The sequence below is a fragment of the Xiphophorus hellerii genome, chromosome 20 (assembly GCF_003331165.1).
Source record: "Xiphophorus hellerii strain 12219 chromosome 20, Xiphophorus_hellerii-4.1, whole genome shotgun sequence".
Classification (NCBI taxonomy): domain Eukaryota; kingdom Metazoa; phylum Chordata; class Actinopteri; order Cyprinodontiformes; family Poeciliidae; genus Xiphophorus; species Xiphophorus hellerii.
This window is the reverse complement of record NC_045691.1, coordinates 16,947,342-16,962,957: the sequence shown is the minus strand read 5'-3', so window position 1 is coordinate 16,962,957 and position 15,616 is coordinate 16,947,342. Positions and strand designations below refer to the sequence as shown.

At 39.4% G+C, this 15,616-nt stretch overlaps 1 protein-coding gene across 1 annotated transcript in view; it reads left to right on the top strand.

The window, feature by feature from the left end:
- Window positions 1-15,616, top strand: part of wnk2 (WNK lysine deficient protein kinase 2) — a 31,359-nt gene that overhangs the window by 2,962 nt on the left and 12,781 nt on the right. Inside the window, 12 exon segments of the mRNA XM_032548343.1 lie at window positions 5,520-5,692; window positions 5,958-6,178; window positions 7,648-7,805; window positions 9,232-9,320; window positions 9,499-9,718; window positions 9,885-10,137; window positions 10,559-10,869; window positions 12,245-12,367; window positions 12,938-12,970; window positions 14,083-14,193; window positions 14,398-14,808; window positions 14,983-15,546. Of these exon segments, the coding sequence (XP_032404234.1) occupies window positions 5,520-5,692; window positions 5,958-6,178; window positions 7,648-7,805; window positions 9,232-9,320; window positions 9,499-9,718; window positions 9,885-10,137; window positions 10,559-10,869; window positions 12,245-12,367; window positions 12,938-12,970; window positions 14,083-14,193; window positions 14,398-14,808; window positions 14,983-15,546 (2,667 nt within the window).

Genomic DNA, 15,616 nt, shown 5'->3' with positions numbered 1-15,616 from the left:
AATATGCAGATCAATCCCAATCTGGCCTGATATTAAAACAGACTTTTTAAAAAGGTTTAAAACATCAAATTAAATGTTGAAATCAGCAATACTTTGTGTAAATGTCGACGACTACTTTGAGTATCAATTATGTTTTTCCAGATAAGTTCAAATGTTATTCTGCCTACCAAAAACAATATATATTTAATATCTCCCATGCTCAGTGCACTTGCATGAATAATATACCATGAGCATCTTGACTTACTCTTTGATGGTTTTTTAAAAAAAACTTTCTGGATAAAATATCACCTTGCTCTTACAAGTCCTGTCATGCGTCTTGCAGAGTTATTCTCAGATAATTCAACTCAGCTGCAGGAAAAAAACTGATTAACTGATGAGCAATTACAGTCTTTTTGGAAAGACTCCCGGTGATGCCTGAATTTTTATTAGAAGACAATAAGCCAAGGAGGAAAAGACTTTAAATCACTTATACAGCTGCTTCAATGTCACTGTGCACATTGCTGTTCAGCTTTGATTATATTGCAATTTTTATTCACAACCAGCATGAGCATAAGCCAAAAGCAAACAGTAAAACACCTTAGAGCCCCATGCTGGAATGGATTCACCAAGGGAACTGGAATTCACACATATTGTCACATTTTTATTTATTTATTTTTGCTCACTTGACAACTGTAAAAGCTCTGTTAGAAGCATGATACAAAAATGATTCAGATAAAAAGGAGGACAATTGGACTGCATTGGTCTTAAGTGACCAACTCAAATTGTTGGGTTCTATACTTCAAATGACTAACATTTACAAAACTAACATTTTAACCCATTTAATCCCACCGGCAACAATTGTTGCCAGACATTTTTTATAACTTCTGGGAGCTCTCAAATAATAGTTTTGGCTTTTGGCAGCTAATTGAAGTTTTAAAATAAAATAATAGTGTGTCTACTCTAAGCAATATCAATTTCATGTATCTAGTGTGAGAGGTCACATGACCAGACCTCTTTACTTCCCGCCTGTAACGCTGGAGGTAAACGTCTGTCACAAACCTGTATAAGAGGAAGTCAGTAAAATACTTTAATAAAAAAATATAAATAAAATATTTTGTACATATGTTCTTTCAAGTGTCTTCTACTGATCTACAAAGAAAATTGTATCACTTCATTCATTTTTTGATCATAAGAAGAGTGAATGTAAGCATGGCAACAATTGTTGCCACTAGCAGAATACATAGACAGCACTGTGCCACGTGTCCATAGCTTTGCTGTTTATTCTGTATGCCTTGCTGTTCCCACACAGCTTAAAACTATCAGATATTTTAGATCTTCTAGACCTGAAGGAACCTCAAAATGATGTCTTCTACATCACTGTCATTCACACAATTGAACCCCTCCCTACCTTCACCCCCCCCAAAAGGCGATCCTTTACACACAGTGCAGCCTATGCACTGAATAACCACTACAAGATGACGATGCCACGCCTGAAACTAATTCAGGACAGAGCCAAGGTGTACTGCTTGGTCTGGTGGAACAGGGAGAATTTCCTCCCAGATGCACATTTGTTCATACTAACATTTTTGCCTGATTTTGTCTCTATGATGAAATGTTCAAATGAGGTCAAAGGTCGCTTGGTACATTGAAACAATGACATCTGCAGGATGTAGTATTGAATCTTTATGTATCTAAAATATTTCTGAACACTCTTGTAACCATTCTTTGTTATAATAGGTTGTACATGTCATGATTTTTCTTCTTTTTTTATATGTATAAATAGGCCATAGTTATGTTATTTAGACTCTGCAGTTTCCCACCGGCAACAATTGTTGCCAAGTATAAAACCTACATTGCAATAATTCATAAATATAATGTGTTAGGAAGGTCCAAGGATTGAAATGCATGCACTTAATTTGCAGGAAAAAAATTGGGATTAAATGGGTTAAGCAAAATTTTGTAACACAATGTAATTGTTTTTAATCTGAAAAAACGTTATTCCTAATACTGTCAATGCAATTCAGCACATTGACTAATATTACTAAAATGGGTTTATCTGTATCATTCTTTTATAGTTATTTAAATTTTGACACATATAGCTTGACAATATTTTATTCAATAGATTTTGTGGTAGTTTTATTGCACTGAATATATGTTCTGTATCAAATCTGTTGTGTATCAAAAACTGAAGAGAGCAGGCAGTTGGTCTTATTTGTCGCTACAGCTTGCCTGCAGTTTTAAAACATTGTTACCTTATCAAGAGTGATAAGTGATGCTTCTTTAGTTTCTCTTCACTGCCCATGTTTTTGTGACTCTAAATATTTATAGACAGATATTTTTTCTCTTATGAACAAATGAAGGTGTAGGAGCGTTCTTTTAGCCAGCTGACTACAGTGTGTAGCAACAGATGGAAGAGGATCTGTATTGCACTGCATTACTTAGGAACAGTGAGCAGCCGTCACTCCATGCTTTTTTCTGAGATAGTATTTTAAAGAAAAGGAAGGTTATGGTAGAAACAATGCTGCGACCTCAGTTTTCAATTAGCCATGCAGGTTATTTTATTACATGCTAAACCTACAGTTCCCCTGCAATGACAGCTTGCTGCATCACTAATCTGTGTATGCAGTAATCTAATGATCAGTTTAGATGCAATCCATGTGATATGGAGATTAGTGTCTGCAGACAGACGTGCAGACAGAGGCTGGCCTTTCAGGACTTAAAGTATCCCAAATTAATTTTCTGCCTGTAAAGAGGAAGTGTTTTACGGCATTTTAAAATCTGCATGTCGTTGAATTATTTAGCAGGGGTGTGGCTGTTCAGAAACAATTTTTTTCACATTACAGGAACAAAATGGTAAAAAAAAAAAAATTCCGGGCAATTTTTTTAATCCATTTAGTGCAATCGTCTGTGCAAAGTCCTCCCCCATCTTCTTGCTTTTGCAGAACCTAGGTTCACTGCATCAGGCCCTGGGGAATAATTACCAAAAATGGAAGGCCTACTCAATCAGTTTCAGACTGCCTCTGGAATTACATCTCTACTACACTGTGCTTATCTCACATTTTCTACTGGTAAGAGCAGAGGTCTAGTTTCCAGGGAGGGGAGAATCTTAGCAGGCTGATATACAGAAAAGTCAAGATGTTCTATTTATCAGTTCCTTGTATCCCATACTAAAATTGTTGCTTAATTCTTTTAAAAAATTGTCATGGAGCCTTGTGCATTCTGAAATCCTTCTTAGAGAGTAAATATGAGATGTTTGAACAGTTTTTCAGATTTTACAGTATTCCAAAAAAACATAAACCCATTTTCTGCATATATGTTTACATGATGCATAGCTATCCATAGCATAGAGGTATATGTGGAAAGTGTGTGAGCTCTGTCTGATCAGGTTCTTAGGGGAGATCTAGCGATGATTCAACCATTCTGTCCCTGGAGACGAGGCTGTGCCCTTTAGAGCATCTATGCCTTTGAAGCTTAGTCACAAAAACCTGCTGCTGTATAAATGCTTTTCTTTTACTGTCCGTACTCTGTGTACGTTTACCGAAGCTCTGAAAGTGAGTCAGCATTAGTCACAAATATATAAAGATTTGTGAATCAAAACTAAAGAAGAGAAAAGCAACACAGGGAGCTTCTCTTGACATTCATTTGCTAAATAACTATCAAACATTTGCAGAGGAAGTCATTTGTGCAAAATGATCAGATTGTCAGTTTGTAAAATGCAACAGTATGACTGAGTTAAGATCTTCATCTTATACTCGCACCGCACCCGGTTATTTGTTTTGTTGCTAAACACTTGTTTAAACCCCCCTAGTATTGCCACAAAGATATATCTGGAGAGATTCTTGCTGATGCAGCTCTCTGCACCAACACACAGATGAGATAGGAAAGACTGGGTTCGGCTATGGGTAGCTGCAAATATGGACAATGTGACGCAGAGAGATCATTTTTCAATATACAGTATGTGCACATTTGGTCCTCATGTTTTGCATTTAAATATAAGTTTCTGTACTATATTTTCTGCAAAATGATCATTATGTACAGCAGATCTGATGCCACACCTTGATTGACGTAGACCTTCTCCCTGTAAAGCATCTTTACTAAATGGTTTGCAAACTTCCTAAAAAGAAACAATAGGGACATAAGGACAGTGCAGGCTCTTCAGTAAGAACTTGAGTCACAAAGGCAGCTTCAGAAGCTGCATAATGTAGGATGCATTAGGCTGCACAGGTCACAGTGGGCGCTGAGTGAAATCCGATTCCTGTGTGTCAGTCAATAGCCAACACCATGAGTCAGTGTATGAACTTACTGCCACCCCCCTCATTTGAAACGGGAACTGCAACCTATTTCCTCCAGTTATAGTGTCCTTATTGGAACAGTAGCAGCGAAAATCCAGAAGACGCCTAGAGATTTGTGGCCGCTGTAGCTGCTGCACTGCTGACTGGCGAGAAAAACGCGATGCAGAAGGTGTTTGCTGTCAGCTCTTTTACTATTTATACAACAGTTCAGGGAGGGCAGGGGTCAAGAATATTGATCCAGTCGAAACAGATTCAAACAGAAGCTCAGTACACACAAAATTAAAGTTTTAACATCTTTGAAGGTGGATGCACTTACTGCATCAAAGCCACGGGTTTGTGTTGACGCCTTTGAGCTTTGTGGTTATGAAAAAATCTCTTGTGTTTTAGTCTTGACAGACGTGACTTTGTCTGTTTTACCGCTTCAGACAAAACAATGAGGCTTTTACTCATCCGTCCTCTGATTATGTGTTGATCCCACTTGTTGGTTTTTGAGATGTTTAGGATTTGTATGTTGAAAAAGAGAGTAAATGGGTCAGACCCCCATGTTCAGCTAGATCAAAATGCCAAAGCTGTGTTCACTCCAAAGCTTCAGAGAATCCTAAGGGAGCCCCAGTCAAACTCACTGCTTCAATCAGATTAAAAGTTATTATGGTACTTTTGTTAAATCTGTCCAACAAAGTGAAAAGCTAACATAAAGCATAATGGAAAAGTTGCATTGTTGTGTCTGATGTTTCTCATCTTTCCCATCTCTATAAAGCTGGTCAGCAGAGGGACACTTAAAAAGCTCTAAACTGTCCAAGTGGCCATCTAGGCTGACTTTGGACTTGATACAACACAGGCAGACAGGGCCGGATTTACAAGGATGTTTGGGTTTGGTGTCCTCCTAGTACAGAAAAAGTATTTTACTAATACAAATTGGAATACAATAGGTTGTCCTATTTATAAGCAGAATTGATGCATGATAGGTTTATTACATCTGCTGATCAGTAACTTCATGTTGTTCCAAAATACAGTATATCTTCATAATTTTAAAATACTTCAGTATTGTTTGTATTTATAAAAATCCCAAAATATTAATACAGTTCACCTTATATGGGCCTGTCAGTTTGATATAAAGTACAATGCAAAACATGCATTCATTAAAAAAGAAGAAGAAAAAAAAAGAAAAGTCTTTTATTTATAGATTAGTGTGAGTGAGAGTTTTGGAAAAATGACATCAATTCACAGATTTTCCTTCCTTTTCCCCAGGAAAGGAAACTATCCAAAGCAGAGAGGCAGCGGTTCAAAGAGGAGGCAGAGATGCTGAAGGCCCTGCAGCACCCCAACATCGTGCGATTTTATGACTTCTGGGAGTCACCAGTAAAAGGGAAGAAGTGCATCGTCCTTGTGACAGAGCTAATGACATCAGGAACACTGAAAACGTAAGAATCTATGACAATAATTGATTATTGTCTTTTGAGACCTCATGTTTAAATGTGCATTACATGACTGCACATACAGTAAAGGTTAATGATCAATACTTTTTCATTCATTTGTTTGGGAAGCTAAACAACTTTATAAATTAAAGATGTATTAGTCATATTCAGAGCGCCTCAAAAAAAGATCAATCGCTCTCTATATAAAAAAACTAATGTCTTTATGTGTATGAGTTGGAACATTTGAGAGTGTATATTTGCCTTCTTGCAGGTATCTAAAGCGCTTCAAGGTTATGAAGCCCAAAGTCCTGAGAAGATGGTGTCGGCAGATTCTCAAAGGCCTCCATTTCCTCCACACAAGGACGCCTCCCATCATCCACAGAGACCTCAAGTGTGACAACATTTTCATCACTGGTCCAACTGGCTCTGTCAAAATCGGAGACCTTGGATTAGCAACACTAAAGAGGGCCTCTTTTGCCAAAAGTGTTATTGGTTAGTTGCTGGCTTTTTTTTTTTTTTTTTAGCTAAAACAATTTTAATCCTGTTCTGTCAGTTTGGATCTATGTTGTCCTGGGAGCTTCAGGGCTGCAACAGAACTAACTTTGTGAAAGAACAGTTTCTTCACATGTCCAGATTAGTGACAAATTAAAAGAAAACAACCAGATGTTGCGACAAGTAATTCCTTCTTATAGAATAGAATAGAATAGAATAGAATTCAACTTTATTGTCATTGCACTGTCACAAGTACAAGCAACGAGATGTAGTTTGCATCTATCCAGAAGTGCTCTACGAGATTTATTAATATATTAATTAATATTATTATAATATATATTTATATTATTAAATTAATATGTCTTAAGAACTTCAGCTTTAATTAAAAACTAATTATTATAAAAATTTATTATGTTTGTGTGACACAGTTCCTAGGGTGGATATGGCAATTAAAACTAAGGAATTCCCTTCAAATATAATTTTTTGATTATTCAATATTGTTGACCTTACTAATAAAATATCACTAAGTTATACTTTGTAATTTTTAGCTGATAGTATCTATACAGAAGTAAGTAAAATGTAATTGATAAATAATTACAATTTTATAAAGTCAACATAATAATATAACAAACTAAATATAGTCATTTTTTATGACTTGGCTCCTGGTATTTCTTTTGCAAATATTAATGTTGCCCAGTCAGATATTCACTGCACTCAAAAGTGTGCAGTGAATATCTCAGGATAGGATCTGCACAGGATCCTATATCCTGATTTAAATCAGGATATAGGAGCCAACCTTGGCTGTGACCATCCAGCTGGATCCAGATGTTCTCCTATGGAGCAGGCCAATAACACACCAGTCTGAGCCTGCAGGTGTACATTCATGCTGTATGTACACAAAACCCAGACCCCATAGAGGAGAACATTTCTACTGTTTTATTGTCATTATTATGGTTACTACCAAATGCCTCTTAAATATGGAAGAGGCAGCAGAAAGCTGTTCAGACTAATTACTTCCTGGAAGGAGGTAAGCTTATCCTCATGGGTCTTTTCCAGGAAGACGGTGCTTCCTTCTGAAATAAGAGATGACAGAACACCTTGTTAATGTTCCAAAGCTATAGTCCATAATATTCACAATTTCAAACTTTTTAATAATGATGAAATGTAATACAGTTCTCTCAATGATGTTAATGTAAATGAAAATATTTATAAACATTTGCATTATTATAAAAACAGATTTCAACAGAGGATTTTGTAACAAACACCCAACTAAAAAACTGCATGTTGAATTTTCTTTTAATTTGTCACTCGTTTATACATACATATAGAGTTTTGTTGTGATCCATTTAAAGCCAAAGCTTCAGCAAAATCATTAATTTTTGCTTTGCTGCAGCTAACATTTGAACACTGATAACATAATAAAAGTGTAAATATTTAACACACAGCTCTGTCATACCTAAATATTCCAGGTACTCCAGAGTTTATGGCTCCAGAGATGTATGAGGAGCACTATGACGAGGCTGTGGATGTCTATGCTTTTGGGATGTGTATGCTGGAGATGGCCACCTCAGAGTATCCTTACTCTGAGTGTCAGAATGCTGCTCAGATCTACCGCAAAGTCACAAGTGTAAGTTCATTTTCATGAGATGTGGTTACTAACTCTTTATATCATGGCAAAACATATCAATCTGAATACTTTTACTTTTTGCGATTTGAAATGAGTGATAGAATAGAATGAAACAGATTGAATAGATTGTCATTGTGCATGATACAATTGCATTGTGGATATTCCTCTTCTGCTATTTTTGAGCTTTGATGGCAAACAATTTCTCTATCTGTCACTGTTTTTGTAACTTTTATTAGTAGACGAAGAATAACAATGAGAAATATAAAATTTAATCTACTGTCACAATAATCTATGTTGATATATTGGAATAGGAAATGTAACTGGAACATTTGTAGGCAATATAAAATTAAGCAGCTATAACTCATATATAAACTGATGAATGAGGACAGGGAATATATCAACACAGTGAGGCTGTTTCTGGCACAGACCTCTGAAGGTCTTTGTGTTTTCATCAGAACTGAACTGTAAACAGTAACCTAGCTTGATCCTAGCTTTAGTACTTTAAAAGTGGTGAGCCAGAAAAACCATAAAAACTCACAGCGAATAATAAAAATGCCAGCCGAATCTGCAGATGGATCAGGCCAACAATAGAATCTGCTGAGACAGAACTTCTTTGATGGTTCTGTGTTTTTCTCTGACAATCAGTCTTTCTGACTCTTTTTTTCTGAGTCAGCATTGAGAGCTCTCAGAAATCAGGTGCAAACCACAAACTGTGTCCGTGGCACATTGCACACCCATGGCTAAAGTGCAAACTAGTATTTTTCCAAGTTTTCAAAGACAAACAGTTCCAAAATACTGCTAGATGACTGACAGCATACCACAGGCCGAGGACAGAAGTCTAATTAAAGGCTTAGATGTTCAGAGCAGAAAACCCAAGAATGCATTGATTTCTTAAGTTAAATTCAAAACTAGCTAAGCAAGATGATTAGTTTTATAAATACTTCTACATGGATTGACAGACTCACTTTGATCTTAACAACATAACAAGGCCAGAATATCAATATCATGCCGGTTTCACGAACATCATGTTTGTTATAAAAAATTATTATAGCTCATCAATGTCATGATGATGATCTCTTACAAAAGTCTTGCTTAAACATGTAAATAGTCAGATTTCTAGGGGCCCGTAATACTAAACTTAAACTAACATTAACCCTCAATTTCCATCAAACCAAACCAAGTCAGCCCCTTAAGCCTCATTTAGATTGACATCCAGTCTCCACTTGTAAGCAAATCTTTTTTACCTCCTGCACTATGTATCTCTGTAATCCTTTATCTGTAGATATGGAGGGGAAGCTGTGTATTGAGGGAAATTAATGCGTTTTGACACTGCTTAATCAAATTGCTCCTAGTCATGATATATAGTAATTGCTCCTGATGAGAACTTGTTTCCTAGTGAGCTGGGACATGCTGGTTTGCTTTTCAGGGGGTGAAGCCTGCCAGCTACGGCAAAGTCAGTGACCCAGAAATAAAGGAAATTATTGGGGAGTGTATCTGCCACAGATGGGAGGAACGGTAAGTTGCCAAAGACATTTGAGTTGGTCTGAAACACATTCCTTATGCGGGTAGTGGAGCTGGACCTTTGTGTTCATGTTGCATTTTGTTTCTGCTCTGGCTGCATGACGTTAATGCCCATATTTGCGTTGCCACTGTAAAGATCCGTTGTGCAGAGGTGTTTGTGTATTTTCTGCAGGTACTCCATCAAGGACCTCCTGAACCATGCATATTTTGCCGAAGACACAGGAGTTAGGGTTGAGCTAAATGAGGAGGACGATGGACAAAAATCAACCATTGCTTTAAAGTTGTGGGTTGAAGATCCTAAAAAGTTAAAGGGAAAATATAAGGACACTGGTGCTATTGAGTTTACCTTTGACTTGGAGAAAGAAGTTCCAGAAGTAGTTGCACAAGAAATGGTAAAGGAACTGATCTAGTCATTATTTTCTTGCAAATATATATAGAAAGGTCTAATTTTGAATGACTCATGACAGAAGCATATTTATATTTAGCATACAGTGTATTCAGTTTGACCTTTATGTACTTTGTTTTACCTTTAACAAGAGTCTTGCCCGTTTCTTGTAGGTGGAGTCAGGATTTTTCTTGGAATGTGATGTAAAGATAGTTGGTAAATCTATCAGAGACCGTGTGGCTTTAATAAAATGGAGGAGGGCAAGGACTGGCTCACCAAATGGAAACAGTGAAGTGAAGAAGATGCAGCAGAACCTTCTGCAGGTCCCTGGTACTGGTCCACCTGAGGAAACCATATTCACCACTGCAGATTGTGAGGACCAAGAAACTCTGATCTGCACTGTCCCTGTAATCACACCCGCCACATGTAAGAAACTCAATGAAAAAAGACATCTTTGATGCACTGACTTTATCACCTCTGGATCTTGTGCATATTGTATTACATTGTTATAACCACAAGCTACAATATATTTTCCATATGTTTGCTGTGTCTCCTACACGGCTTGCAAAAAACCTAAATCTGCACTCAATCTCAATCTGCACTAATAATTGTAAGAGATGTGAAAACTCAAATAGCCTCAAATTAAGCAGAATGCCTTTGAATCAACCTGAAGTAGAGATAGAAAAATAGGACTACAGCACTATGAAATGAAATTAAAGCAATCAGACACCATGACCCCTAATTTAAATTCCAATTACAGCCTCATTCGACCCTTCATTACTATCTGATTTTCCTCCAGAGGCTTTTCATGGTGAATTATAGTGTTTCATTCTCTCTGTTGTTACAGCTGATAGCGGAGTGAACTCCAACGTGCAATTAGACGATCTGAGCAATCAGCAGAATGGTCTCTACCAGTCACTTCCAGAACCCATTTCTACTGCACAGATGCTCTACAGTCCTCCTTCACAAACTGACTCCCAGCTGCACCAAGGATCCTACCAGCAATCTGCAGGACAGGCCTCGCATGAAAACAACAAACAGCCAACCACACAGCCACACCAGGGAGCCTACCAGCAACCCACAGCAGATCAGCTGCATCCTGGGACCTTCCAACAGCCTGCAGCACAACTTCACCACGGGCCTTTTCAGTGTCAAACAGTGAGTACTTGCTGTTATGTTTTAATGATATGTCCTTTTAAATTCTATTTATTTATTTTTTTTGTGAAAACGTAATGTTTCATCTTCTTTTCTGAATGGATTCCTGATCAGCGCCACTACAGTGACCCTTTTGTATGTCACAAGAACCGGCTCGCCACTGAAAGCACAGCGTGTCTTAGGCGTGGCAGTGCCCCCACAGTAGAGATGTTACAGTGCAGGATGCACTCTCTCTCTCAGACAAAGAACCAAAGTCTGTTGCAAGATCTCTCCTCGTCTGACAGTTCACAGAGTTCACTGCATTCTGCAGTTTATCTATCCTCAAACGATGCCCACAATCCCTCTTTATTATCATCTCCTTTCTTGCCTCCGCATCAGCTTTCTCTCCATGACTCAGCAGGTTATTCAAATTCACCTCACCCCCCCCTGATTTTACAACCTCCCTCAGCACACCGTCTTAGCGTGCCACGCAGCCCACAGCGACATCACCTCCGACATCAGTGCAAAGCTTGCATGTCTCTCCTCTTTAAAGACAAGATGGAAGGAGGCGGGTCGCACAGACGCACTTCTAGCACATCCAATTTAGACGCATCTACCTCTGTTCATTTGTTAAAGTCTTCACAGGCCACTTTACCTCACGTTTTGGGCTCACCTGCTGAACCATCACCAAACTGCAAGCCAAGCAAGACCTCCTCACCTTCACACCATTCCACATCCTCATCAGTCGTGTTTCCACGAGGTTTATATGAAGGTGGAGAACTCCACCTTCTCAACTACTGTCTCCAACACATTGTCAGTCGCAGAACTAGCTCTCCCACCCTTCCTGAAAGAGGAGGTGTAAATCACCCACTCCAGAGCCACATCGGGGACACCAAGTACTCTGTAACTGAACATAAAGGGAAAAGTCAGAGCCTGGAAGCCCCTCTCTCCCGAACCCCAAACTTTGATGAGAACTTGGTGCTGTCATCACTTTGCAGCAAAGGCAGAGCAGATCACATGGTATGTGAGAGAAGGAGGCAATATGTAGTTTGAATGCACCATAGCTGCACTGGTCAGTATCCCTCCTGATTCCACCAGCAGCTTTGGTCCTTTTAACAACCAGTTTTCTGCTTCTGCTTAATTCACAGCATAAACTCAGTTCCTTGGTTCGCTTACAGTGAAGTTAACCACTGTTGTAACTTCCCTTTCTTAATGAAACTTCCCATGACAAACACGCAACCTGTCCATCTGCTAAATATCTCCCCTAGTTTCATGCCATTGACAGCTGCTGCTTAAACACACTAAATCTCTTTAGGAATGTGCAGAACAAGATAAAAAAAAAAATCAAATGTCTGAAAAAGTTTAATTAAATGTGGTCTCTTGATTGTATTTGTGACAGACGGTTTCTGCTCCAGCTACCCCAGTGCCCCCTGTGCAGCAGAGCAGACAGACATCCCAGAGTTTCCCAGCTGCAGCCCCGACTCTGCAGATGCATCTTACTGTCCAGTCCACCCAGGAGCAGGTACTGCAAACTCTGAATGACCTCTGAACTCACCGGAAGAGAGAGAGAGAAAGAAAAATATGCCGTCCAGTAGAGGCAATGTCAGATAGACTAATATTACCACTCACCCAGTATTGGGGACATTCTGTCTATGCCTCCAGAACTGCTCCAATCAGTCAACGGATCCATGAAGAACATTTGGCAGTGTCCTAGAATATGATTCATTCCTTTAACATTGTAATTTGCAGGGATAACATTAGATCTGGAACAGAGGAGTCTGGACATCAGATGATCTTTGTAAGCTCTTTTCATTCCGTGATCAACATGTGTTCTCTGTACACGTGTTTGCCTCTGTGACTACCTAACAATAACCTATTCATTGAATTTTGCTCTTATTAACAAAATAAATAGCACCAGAGGTTTTTGCTTTAAATAGTGCGTGCGTAGCATGGATAAAAATATAAAAATGTGTTTTCCCTTTTGCTGCACAGCTCTTTATTGTTGTGTATGTACTCCGTCTGCACCCGTTTGTATGAAAAACTCTATTTATGTGGTCTGTGTTTGTTTCCCATTTGTCTCCTCTCCCTGTAGTGTCACCTCCAACCAGCTGCCGTCCCGTCTCAGGTAGACTTGCACACTGCAAAACACACACGGTTTTAAAATTAGCTGCTCCAGAAGCTCACCTGTTTCAGTGCTTCAGACCTTATAGCTTGTGGTTTAAAACAGCAGATAATACTCCTTAAAAATATATAACTATATAACTCTACAGTCTCAACAATAATTAAATCATGGGTATCCAAAGTGCAGCAGGTGGCCCTCGGTCTTCAATCCAGGAGCAGATTTGAGATGCGTTTGTCCTTCCAGCACAAGCAACTGATGCAGATGGACTATTTAAAAAGGTTTCAGGGTATAATACATACTTTATAACTCTTATTTGATTTAATTTTAGAAGGAAAACCATCCAGTAATTTTTACTTACAGGCTGATGCATTTATTAACCTTGCCTAAATATAGCAAGCATTTTCAAAGAAAGCGTGACTCAGATGCCGTTCTTGTTGCAAAGAAACAGACAGACAAAATCTTCCCAGGCCAAGAAAATAGAAGATTATTTACCTAAAAAATTTTGATGATGCAAACATGTGAGACCATTTTAGTATATTGGACCTCCATTTATTTACAGATTGTTTTTCCTCGAAAATCTAACTACCTTGTTTAACTTGACTCTTCTGGACAGCAGAGCAAAGACTTTGAATTAGATAGCTTGAAAGAAACTGGAACTGTGACAAGCAAAGTTGGCAAAAGATTGAAGCTTATCAGACACATTGCAGAGGGTGGAGAGGGATTTAAGAAGCTCTTTTTTTAGAGAACTAAAGCTCTAAAATATTACTTTATTTTAAGCCGTTCACACATTTCAAATCAGGGAAATGCATAACCTTATATATATATATATATATTCTCTCTCTCGACACATTGTTTTCATTTGTTTCATGAAAACAATGTGTCGAGAGAGAGAATGTGAAACAATGTGAAACAATTGTTTCACATTGTTTCATGCATTTGTGACAAGTAAATCATGCCGAGTCCCACAAAATTTCCTAAAATCTTGTCAGATTTCCACTGAGAAAAGCATTGTATTGTCAACAAACACTAATACTTTTAAAAATAAGTTTGAATTTCTAATTCAAAAAAGATTTTTTTTTAATTAAAAGAAATCGATATTTGATTTCTTTCCTTAGTTGTTTTCTGCTGATCAGCCGTCGTCACAGCTGAGTCCTCCTGATTCCGCTGGCAGGTTTCCACTCTGCAGTGCTCCTCCCCCTCTCCTGCCCCTGCCCATCAGCACACAGGTGTGTTGCAGTAGAGTGCTGCTGCGATAGAGAAATAAAACCACAAAAAAAACAACAACAAAAAAAAAAAACAGAGGAAAACATATTGTAGCACATGGAACATTGCAGTGTTGCAGTAAAAACCCAAACGACCTGTGTGAATGTTAAATGTACCGACTCGCTGTCTTTGTTCATTTTATTTCGTTTTCCCTTTTTCTTTCCCAGTTTCCCTCTCCATACCCTGTCGTTCACATGCCCGCTCCCTTTTCCCCAGCTTCTCTGCCGTCCACCTTCAGCAGCAGCGACGCTGCTATGTCTACCTCTTACTACTCACCTTCACCTCTCCTTCCCCCCCTCGCTCTCACTCCCCACACAGCTCTCACATCTATATCTTCTCTTGGGACTCCTCAGACTCCCATGTCCACACCTCAAAATGTCCCCAGTTTGTCTCTCCCTTTTCCTCACCTGGGAATAGCCAAGTCCCCTGTGGTGCCACAGCAGCAGGTTGGCCCACACACATCTCAGCAGCACACCAGTAGCCTCCATTCCACCCATCCCTTACCTTTCTCCCAGGTACAACCCACCTCATTCCCTGCCCCCCACCCTGAGCAGGAACTGGCTGACCAGCCTGTCCAGGTGAATATTTGACTCCGTTCTCACTGTAATGGCTCGGCCTTGACAAATCTGAGGTGGTGTCTGTATTGTTGGTCGTAATGCATGCAGGGCATGCCTTCGGAGATTCAGAAGATAGTAAATGAAATTATTGCTCATTCCCATAAATATGATGGGTTTTTTTTGTTCATTTCTCAGGTGGCTGCTCCCCGTGGGACTCTGATAGATGTTCAGCATTTGGAAACAGCTCCCCCTGTCTTATCCACTGGACAGACTCCTATATGGGGAAGCAGAATGGACACAGAATCTCCTGCAGCTGCAGCGTCTCCAGTCCCTGCTCCAGCCTCAATTTCGGTCTCGACTACAGTTCAGTTTGAAGCCAAAGCCCCGGTGCGAACTCCGCCTCCAGCTCCAGGGTCAGCAGCACCTCAGACTCCAACACAAGCTCAAAAATCACTGCAGCCTGTGGCCTTAGCCCAACTTCAGGCACCGATATCTGCATCGACTTTCACCGTCGAGCTCACAATGGTCTCCTCTGTGAGCTCAGCTGCATCGCAGATCTCCACCCCAGGTTTGGTCTCAGACTCAGCTCATGTCAGTCTGTCAGCGCCGAGTCAGGCTGCGGCTCCTGCTGGAGTTTCAGTTCTACAACCCGCTGGCGTCCACACAACAGTCCCAGTGTCCGAGTCCGCCAGCCTGGCTCAGCACAACGTGGAGGCAACATCCGTCCCTGGGAGCTTTCAGCAGGAGATCTGCGCAGAGGTAGGATTCAATCCTTCCTTCCTCATATCCTTCCTTCCTTCTTTCCTTCCTTCCTTTCTTTCAGCTTTTG